General features: G+C 40.0%; 2 protein-coding genes across 2 annotated transcripts in view; one reads left to right on the top strand and one right to left on the bottom strand.

Moving 5' to 3' along the window:
* kif5ab (kinesin family member 5A, b) overlaps positions 1 to 3,855 on the bottom strand; it is a 31,453-nt gene extending 27,598 nt beyond the window's left edge. Inside the window, exon 1 of the mRNA XM_043232223.1 lies at positions 3,470 to 3,855. Coding sequence (XP_043088158.1) covers positions 3,470 to 3,598 — 129 coding nt within the window. The 5' untranslated portion in view covers positions 3,599 to 3,855. The remainder of the gene's footprint in view (positions 1 to 3,469) is intronic.
* A 1,362-nt stretch (positions 3,856 to 5,217) lies between these two features.
* Positions 5,218 to 10,000, top strand: part of dctn2 (dynactin 2 (p50)) — a 13,518-nt gene continuing 8,735 nt past the window's right edge. Inside the window, 3 exon segments of the mRNA XM_043232189.1 lie at positions 5,218 to 5,414; positions 6,664 to 6,732; positions 8,696 to 8,701. Coding sequence (XP_043088124.1) covers positions 5,379 to 5,414; positions 6,664 to 6,732; positions 8,696 to 8,701 — 111 coding nt within the window. The 5' untranslated portion in view covers positions 5,218 to 5,378.

Raw genomic sequence — 10,000 nt, 5'->3', positions numbered from 1 at the left:
GATCGGACGAAGAAACAAACTCATCCTAATCTTGAATGACCAGAGCGTGAGGACATTTTCGGGCAGATTTTCGGTGGACCTGCCGTGCCTTAATCACCTGAATTCAGTCAGATTTACTAAACAGAAAGAGTTTATCTGTCGCTTGCCTCGAGCCAGAAGTTCAGCGACAGGCGAGCGCTTCACACAACTCTTTCATGATATCAACACTCTTCTCGACATGTTTTCTGCTGAGTTCAGCGCGAGCCGAGCCGAGCCGAGCTGAAGAAGAGCAATAATCTGGGTTTCAGCGTTGCACAGCTTTTAGACTATATTGAGCTAGAAGCCTCTAAACTCTCCTTTAATAGGGTCTCTGATTTCAGAAAACTTCCAGAAATATATATATATGTGTGTGTGTGTGTGTGTGTGTATATACACATGCATATATATATATATATATATATATATATATATATATATATATATATATATATATATATATATACACAACATTTTTGTTATTATACGTCGATACAGTTTTCACTGCATTTTTCGCAAAACGTCGTTTGTTGGTTTTTTTTTTTAAATGCTACTTGTATCATTTTGTAAACGTTATGGGAACGTTACTTTGGAATGTTCCGGAATGTCATGTCTGAACATTCCAAAGTAACATTCTTATAACGTTTGCAAAATGATACAATGTAACATAAATAATTATGTGCAACGTCTAAATGAGCAGCTTTTTTTTTCAAGCACAAACTTCAGTTGAACATGACTGAATCAGCCTGCTTACAACAAAGACTCGCTTCGGGGGTCAGATGAGTTAGGCTCTGTTTTGACACGTCACACACGTCTACAAACACACCGGCATCGATCTGCTCCTGACCGCAGACCAGGCGTGACGCGGTGTCTCCTTCAGGTCGCGTGCCGCCCGCTTTTAACATAATCCCAGCCGACAGCCGCCTCCCTGTGACGTCTGACGCGTGTCGGGATGTGAATCCATCAGGCCGGCGGAAAGCAGAAATCATTCCTACACAAGCAAACGGCGCACAATGCTCGTTTATCTCCATGCTTTACTAATGAAAACCTGCCCGGCCTTGAAGACGAAAGAGAACGCCAAACGCCGTGATGTTCATTTAAAAGCAGCGAGTGCAAAACGGGTTTTACCAGCCGTGACAGTCCTATCATTCAGCTCCCTTTATTTATATTTGAACACACCGGATGCGTTATTAAATTAAAACCAAAGTCATATTTCAGGTTTCTTTTTCATAATATCTGAAGTGAAGGCTTCTTTTTAAACGATTTCACTGCACGTTTATTTTTGACCAAACATTTTTGTTATTGTTAGAGATGCATTTCCTTCCCGTGACCCTTTCCGTCCTGAGAGTCTGTGATTTAATGGCAGAATCGTTCAGGAAGTGACATCATGTTTAATGTTCATTCGGAATTATCCGGTCTTTAATAATGATACGTCGATGCAGTAAAACGTTGTTTGTTGCCACTTGTTGTATCGTTCATCAAACGCTATGGGAATGTTTCTTTGGAATGTTACGTTTCAACGTTCCGGAACATTCCAAAGTAACATTCCCTAAACGCTTGCGAGATGATACAATGTAACGTTCCTTCTCGAAGCACAACAAACTGATCTGAAACATTCAGAGCTTAATTGGATCTAGTGAATGTTTTGTTTCGTCCTCGCTGGTCACAGATCACTTTGATAGCATCCGCATTTTAAAAACTATGCTGAAAGTTGAAGTCATTGTGTACTGCTCTCTTATTTCTGCTATAGACTTTCGTGAAAATACTTTCTGCAGAATAGGAATGACCCATTTATCAGTGTCAGCCTCACACACACACACACACACACACTCATCAATAACCTGCGCTGTCACACTGACACTGGCACATACAGACATATATTTATTTTCGACACTCTATCTTTAATCTGAGCTTCAGAGGCTGATCTATCCGTGCCGCTGCAGTGCCGGGAGCCGGTTATGAGAGCCACGAATGCTGTTATATTTCTGCCAAAGAGATCAATGCGTGCGCTCCCGGACGAGATTCGCTCCAGTGTGTTTCGGCTCCTCCTGTGTGCTCGTGGCGCTTCGGCACACACAGAGTGGGTCACGTCGATAATGATTAAAAATTAAAGTCACTGCTGATTTGGGTTTTAAGCTGCAACAGATTTTAAGCAGCGGTTCTCCCGCGAATCACAATCACCTCACCCGACGAGTAGGTCGTTTTATTGCCTCAGAGCAGTGGATGTGAATGGGTGCCGTCAGGATGAGAGTCTGATGAAGACATCACAATAATCCACAGCGCTTGGAGAAGACTTAAGATCAAACTAATCCAGCGTTAAGATGTTTGTGACTCTAATATGAGTCCATGATCCATAATAACTTTTCCTCCGGTGAAAATGTGAACCGAGAGAGAAATCAAGCGCTGTTTACAAGCCCAATAAAACAGCTCTAAACAAATATGTGGCTGTATTTTGATGCGAGACACAACAGGAAGGAGGCATTATTACAGATTTACATTTAAAACTTATTCACGCATTAGAGTCCACCGATGGACTGGACTCATTCCGACGGCACCCATTCACTGCAATGCATTCCCTGATGCAGAGACGCATTTCTCCAAATCTGATGAAGAAACAAACCCAGATTCCAGCAGATTTTCATTACTGTCCCAACTATTCCTCTAATCTGCCCTTAAGCTAAAGCCAGGATTGAAGACGCGGCGTGAATACAGTCCTGATTATTCTCGAACAAGGTTCACAGCAACAGATTTTGCACATCTTCGCCTTGATTTAACACACGTCGCTTAATCCTCATCGGTCTAATTCACCCACGTAGAATTAGACATAACGTGAGTCATAACCACAGCACGTAAAAACAAGCACTGTATTTCAGGCTGTCTTTGCGTCACTGCTCATGCAGATAAATGGTTCTCGTTGGATTTTAACTGAGGTGAAGCCTATTATGTGTGTGTGTGTGTGTGTGTGTGTGTGTGTGTGGGAGGGTGCAGGCAGGTGTGTATATGTAAATTGACATAAAGGAGACACCTAAAATGATTCAAAACTGAATCTAAAACATGCATTTATTCTATCAGATTTGAGTGTGTGTGTGTGTGTGTGTGCGCGCGCGTGCGTGTGTAAATTACACTCTTTTACTCCTCTGGGAACGTGCGTAGCGCGCCGAACCCTCACAATCTCGGGCCTAACATGTTTTACACGCGTACGCATTCGTGCACAAACGCTTTCGCGGCCGTGCTTAAAGTTCTCGTTCGGGTGAAAGATCGTCCAGACGTCTCCAGACGCACTCGCGCGCGCGCGCTCGTAAACACGCAAGCCTGGATGAATCCGACCGTTAGCGCGCCGCCGGCGAGTGTTTCGTCAAAAATGAACGGGAGATGAAACTTTGAGGGGAGATTTGGACCGCGACCCATCTGCGTCACGCACAGAACGTCGAGAGGAGAACTTGCGCGAACTTACCCCGATGATGACAGTGTCGTCTCCCTGAAATGTGGGGATGTATTTGTCTCCTCGGAGGATTTCGGAGTGGTTCAGGGGTCTGAAGCGACACAGAACCCTGATGTTGCATTCCGCGCTGACATCAGCCATCCTGCGATGCTGCGCTAAAGCCGCCTTCAGACACAACGCGTTTCTCCTCTGGTCTGCGAGCAAATGTAGACGCACGGCGTTCACGCGATCCGCTTGAAGAACGAACCGAATCAAAGCATCTTCCGAGTCGGATCCGTCGAGGAGAGCGTAGTAAAGCGAAGACCTCTTCCGTGCATCGCTCTCTGGGGGTTGTGTTGTGAGTGTTAGTGCTGCAGAAGTGCAGCGTGATGCTGCAGGGATACGAAGACGCACGCGCTCGGCACTGATTGGCCGGTATTTGACAGGGGGCGGGGCCCTCGCATCAGCACCGCTGCTTCGTGTGTCAACTCAGGGAGCATTCAAAACGGCTTTTTTGCTCCCTTCAAGGGCACTTATGACATTTGTAGGAAAAAGGTTGAGCTGCTGAATCCGTTCCGGACGTCCTTGAGACGTGTTCACGCGGTCTTCGGTTTTTAAAGCAAAGTTGGGATTAATAAACAAATTTAAGTAGACTAGGCTGTTTAAAGTCTTTATTTTAACGTTTAACAGTAAATACGATGTAGCGAGACAATATTTAACGAAATTGTAATGATAACGAATAATATTTATTTGCAATAACTGTTGCTGAACGCCGCACGCACGCGCAACGTTCAGGTAACGTTCAGGTAACGTTCATGTAACGTTAAGAGCGCACTTCAAAAGCTCTGAAGTCACAAAACGAGAAGAGCACCAAAATCTTTATGCATTATTTATTACTGATCCTTAAACCCTTATAAAAACATAGAAAAACATAGGTGGTTTGCTGGTTTTATTATAATAATAATAATGAATATTAATACTTCTTCAAGAAAGCTGTGTATATTGGGTGTTGCATTATCACCCATAAACTTTTGAAAATGAAAAGTTGAACACCTGCTCCAAATCCTTGTAAACTGACTTAAAGAAAATAATAATAATAATAATAATCATAATAATAATCATAACAATAATTGATAAATTAAATATTACTTTTGAATAATAATGTTAGTAATGTATTACTTTTAAATATGTAATAATAAAAATACATTCAATAAATTAAATATTGCATATTATATAAAAGCATATAACATTAATTCATTTGAATGTAAGATTTTATTAATTTAATTAATAAAATTAATTAGTTGTATTCATTTAAATAACATTTACATTATAATTCATTTAAAACTTAGAGAGTAAGGAATTAAGAAAGAAAGAAAGAAAGAAAGAAAGAAAGAAAGAAAGAAAGAAAGAAAGAAAGAAAAAGAAAGAAAGAAAGAAAGAAAGTTTAAAATAATTGAAAGAAATAAATGTTAAATATTGCACTTCCCATATTTTGTGAATTTAGGTAAATTGTGACACTTTTTGTTGTGGGGAAAAAATTCCAATTATTATGATTTTAAATTAGGCCCTATAAATATAGAAACAAATATTAATACATTAATACAGATATTAAATAGGTTTACTGAAATATAGCCCTAAAGAAGGGAATTATATTATATTAATCGATCTATGTCGCAAGTTGTTACTTAAATTTCAAATCACTTTTTAAAAAAAACTTTTCCTACATATATTTCACAAACTCCCGAGTTCGCAATCCTCGCGAGATCGCGCGAGGTTTTGCCAGGGCGTGACGTCACAGCTGTCACTGTGGCAGGTCTTCTGTGTCTGTGTTCGCTCGCGACTCGTCCGCCTCTTCAGCCGGTTTTGTCTCCTGTCGAACGGCAGCAAAGAAACACGCACGGCGCAAAGGATCGCATCGAGCTGCTTTCCCCAGCGTGCTGCAATGGCCGACCCGAAGTACGCAAACCTTCCGGGCATCGTAAGTGATCCGTTCAGTCCGGAAACAACAATAACTAGCGGTGTGCTAGCATTAGCCGCGGCTAACGGTCTCAGGCGATTCAAAGCCAAACATTCAAATGATTTCATATCTGTAGACTAATCAGGTGTAAAATAATTTGTGCAGTGCGTTTTAAAGTAATCGGCTGTTGAGATGTAGCATTTCTTCCTTGCAGTAGTTTCTGGAGAGGAGTGCTAGCTCATGTTTGTAACGGACGCTCGTCAAACGTAACACACAGCTTGTAAATATCGCTTAAATGACCTTTTTATTCCGGTTTAGTTGCTTGTACGTTGTGTAAAGGGGCCGCTGCACACCTTTATTTTGCAGGCAGGGTTGTAAGAAATAGTTGTTTTTAGTGAAGGGCGTTGGCCAGATATGATTGGTGTAATATAATATCAGTACTTTAATATATCATGTGTATGCAGTGGATTTCTGTCAGTCTGTGTTGTTTACGTGAGAGCCGTAGACTTTAGACACTTTTGCTCAAGCAGTGTGGGTTTTCATTTTTGGTTTTGTATTTGTTTCCCTTAAACTTGCATGCATACATAGTTAGATTTTTATCAGCACACACCCACAAACAGACACACATATACAGACACACATATACAGACACACATATACAGACACACATATACAGACACACACATACACACACACACACACACACACACAGACACACATATACAGACACACACACACACACACACACACATATACAGACACAGACACACATATATATATATATACACACACACACACACACACACACACAGACAGACACACACATATATACAGACACACATATGTACACACACGCACACATATACACAGACACACACACACACAGACACACACACACATCTTGTCAGTCTTAAAAAAGCTTAAACCAGAGCAGAACATCTAAAGTCTTGGCATTACTATAAAAGTTACATGCGCTGATGCGATTGAGTGTCCTTCTTGAGTATATTTGTGAAAGAGAGCTTTTAAATTAAATACATCTTTCATTTTTGTCCGTCAAAACAGGTCTTCTTATTTAAGGCCATTTGCTTCAAGTAAATGTATCTTGATTTAAGAATCGTCGTGCGTCAAAACAAAGCAGCACTTTGTGCAGTGTGAGGAGAAGCTGCCGTTCTAAATGTGAAGATCTTGGGCTTTTTGTGCCTGCTATGTTTTTGACGTGATATAATTGAAGTGACATCATCGTCATTGAAATGACATCATTTCCTCCCAGGCCTCCAATGAGCCTGATGTCTATGAGACGAGTGATCTGCCCGAGGACGATCAGGCGCAGTTCGAGTCGGTGAGTATCTCTCTCTGTGTGTGTGTGTGTGTGTGTGTGTGTGTGAGTGTGTGTGTGACTCAGTTTTGAGCTAATTACACTTTCCCTCCTCATTCACTAACCACCATCACTCCGGATGCTAGTTTGTGCAAGTAAGACTGTTTTCTAACGCAGTAACTGCATGGGTTGAAATCTTCCTGCCTTCCCGATATTTTCTAATCAGTCGTACGATCAGCACTGGGGTGCAGTTTTTAATTTTTAATATTTTCCTTGTGTCAGTACATTATGACGAAACTCTGGTGAAGCGTGGTCCAGATGCACAGTTGAGTTATCTAGATGACCGCTGTCATTTTTTACGGTAGTTACTTTGGTTATAGAGTTAGATTTTAAGCTGTTTGTGAGCACTAATGTTTTAACCCTAAGGACGGATGTTTCTAAAAACAAATGGTGGTAAATGTGACAGTTTGACAGAAGCAGATTGTGTGTGTTTCACTTCCTTCTCGGGCGGCGCAGTTTGTGAGAGGAAAAAAAAACACAAGCTACTTTTTTCAGATGAAAATTGGGTTTTAAAAGGCTGCGCTTGTTCGTATGGATGAGCGATTTATCCAGAATTGATGTGAATAACGAGACTGAACTAACGGAAAGAAATACAAATAAATAAACATTATATTTTAGCTAGTTGCCGAAGTGGACTGTTAAAATAAAGCGTTCCCAAAAATGAGGTAGACGCTGAAGAAAAAATACACATAAAATAAAAAATAAAAATCAAACAACGCATTTGCTAAATCTTTAACGAAGATGAATATGGAAAACACAGAAATAGAAATGAATTCAAATAATATTAAAAAATAGCACTGGTGATTCTATATTAACACACAATTAAAATATAAATATATCAAATAAACCTTAATAAAAATGCTATATAATTATTAAAATTTCTTCTTTACTCTAATTTTTAAACAACTATACAGGTATTTGTGGTTGCCTTCGTTTATTTTTATTTAATGTAATCATATAATTTTGTATTTGTAACTGATATTCATTTGACTTTAGCTTCTCTTTTAAGAAGTGCTTCTATTTGTATTAATATGTCTGTAATTAAAGTCCAGGCTTCGGGTTTTGGATGTCTGTGCTTTAATTACTGTTAATTGAGCCCTTCTTCCTTCTCTCTCTCTCTCTCTGTGTGTGTGTGTGTGTGCGTGTGTGTGTGTGTGTGTGTGTGTGTGCGCGTGTGTGTGCGTGTGTGTGCGTGTGCGTGCGTGTGTGCGCGTGTGTGTGCGTGCGTGTGCGTGTGCGTGTGCGTGTGTGCGTGTGCGTGTGTGTGTGTGTGTGTGTGTGTGCAGTGTAGCGTGCGTGTGGCGCGGCGCGCGCGTCTCCGCGTGCGCGTGTCTGCGTGCGCGCGTCTGCGTGTGTGTGTGTGTGTGCATGCGCGTGTGTGTGCGAGCGTGTGTACGTGCGTGTGTGTGCGCGCGTGTGTGTGCAAGCGTGTGCGCGTGTGTGTGCGCGCGTGTGTGTGCCTCCAGCTGTTTCCCCGCTCTGATCAGGATGCTGCATCCATCCTCTCATCCCTCTTATTCCTGAAGCGCTGAAGTCCTCGTCACAAGCTGTAGACTAACATCTGCTCTCTCCTCAGAACGGCGCGACTAACGTTTCTCCGTTTGAGTGCTTTGTGTGAAACTCTGGCTAATCTTTCTTGCAGCCGGAGATCAGATTAGCCGCTGACCTGTGAGCGCTTTCACATTAATAATATCGTGATCAGATGTAGTGATGCGGTGTTAGCCGTAGAAACGGAGGCCTGCGGCTCTAATTAAGAGACTCTGATGAAATAAACAAGCAATCTCATAACACAGCGCTCTGTTCTCCTCGCCCTCCGGCTCCTGTGGTGCATGTCATATGATAACTTCATTAATATCTCTCTCTCTTCTCCTCACTCTCTTCTGTTTTTCTCTTTCTCTTTTGCTCTAACTGTCTTTGGGGACCCAAGGAGCTGGTAAGAGTTTCTGATTCCCCTTTAACACCCAGTGACTCCTCTAAACCAATCAGAAATCAGATCGGGAGCCGTGTGTGTGTGTGTGTGTGTGTGTGTGTGTGTGCGCGTCTGTGAACTCACGTTAGCGTCAGTGTGAACGAATAAAGCGCTCCGTAAAGGCCAGTCTGTCAGAAGGGAGTTTTCATCAGCCGTTTAGAAGGATTTTGCACATTGATGTCAGTTATTATTAAAGAAAAATTAATTCACCTTCAGTTTAAAAAAGAGAGGATCAATTAAGAGTCGATTAAAATAATTTAAACTGGCATTTAAAAGACAAATACTGTATACATAATATATAAAATATTAATATTATATTAAAGTTTTAAATAAATATATTTAAACATTTTGTATGCAAAAATGACAAATAATATGTAATAAAAATATTTTGTAGACATTATGACTTAATATATTTTAAATATATTAATTATTTAAAATAATAATAAATATATTTTATTATTTATTTACTTAAATGTATTAAGTCTGTTTTATTAAGAGCAAGACTTTTATATTAAAACATACTTGTACTCTAAATATTGTATATTTATATTATTACAAAGTTATGGGCCAGTAATCTATTTTCACTGATGTTATTGTTATTATTATTATTATAATTATTATTATTAATTAATGCTGGTATGGTGTTAAAAGTGAAAAATAAAATATATAATTATGTATATATTATATAACAAAGTATTAAATTATTAAAGTGTGTTCATATTTTGGTTTTGAGTCCCAAATAACACGGACGTTTACACAAGGTCAAAAAGCTCTTTCCGATTTCGACTCTATTTCGTTTAAAGCATCGTCTCGTTTCAATGATTCAGAGTCGACTCTTTCTTTTTAAAGGACTATAACATTAAACACAGCGCACTTTCTGATTTAAAACCATGCAGGATGTTTTTTTTAATTTTTTGATTCACACACACTGCAAGATAGATCCTTTTCAGAAACCCATAAAAGGGCCGCTTGATATACATAATACGGTTAAAAGAAATGTGCATACTTGGATAAGTATAGTATACTACTACATTAATAATAACCTAATAGTATAACCGGTAGCTGTTTTATCACTAGAGCAGACTAGTATTAACTGGCATGCGTGTAGACCTCCTTAAACATGTGACAGAAGCATTATAACGTAAATTAGTGTTTGATTTGCTTCAGCTCATCGATTCTCTGTCTCCATGCTCCCAAAGAGAAAAAGTCTGTGCATGTAGTGTCCTGAAAAGGCTCTAAACGCTGCTGAAAATGCCCTTCACG

The sequence above is a fragment of the Puntigrus tetrazona genome, unplaced genomic scaffold (genome assembly GCF_018831695.1).
Source record: "Puntigrus tetrazona isolate hp1 unplaced genomic scaffold, ASM1883169v1 S000000513, whole genome shotgun sequence".
Lineage (NCBI taxonomy): Eukaryota > Metazoa > Chordata > Actinopteri > Cypriniformes > Cyprinidae > Puntigrus > Puntigrus tetrazona.
This window is presented reverse-complemented; position numbering and strand designations above follow the sequence as displayed.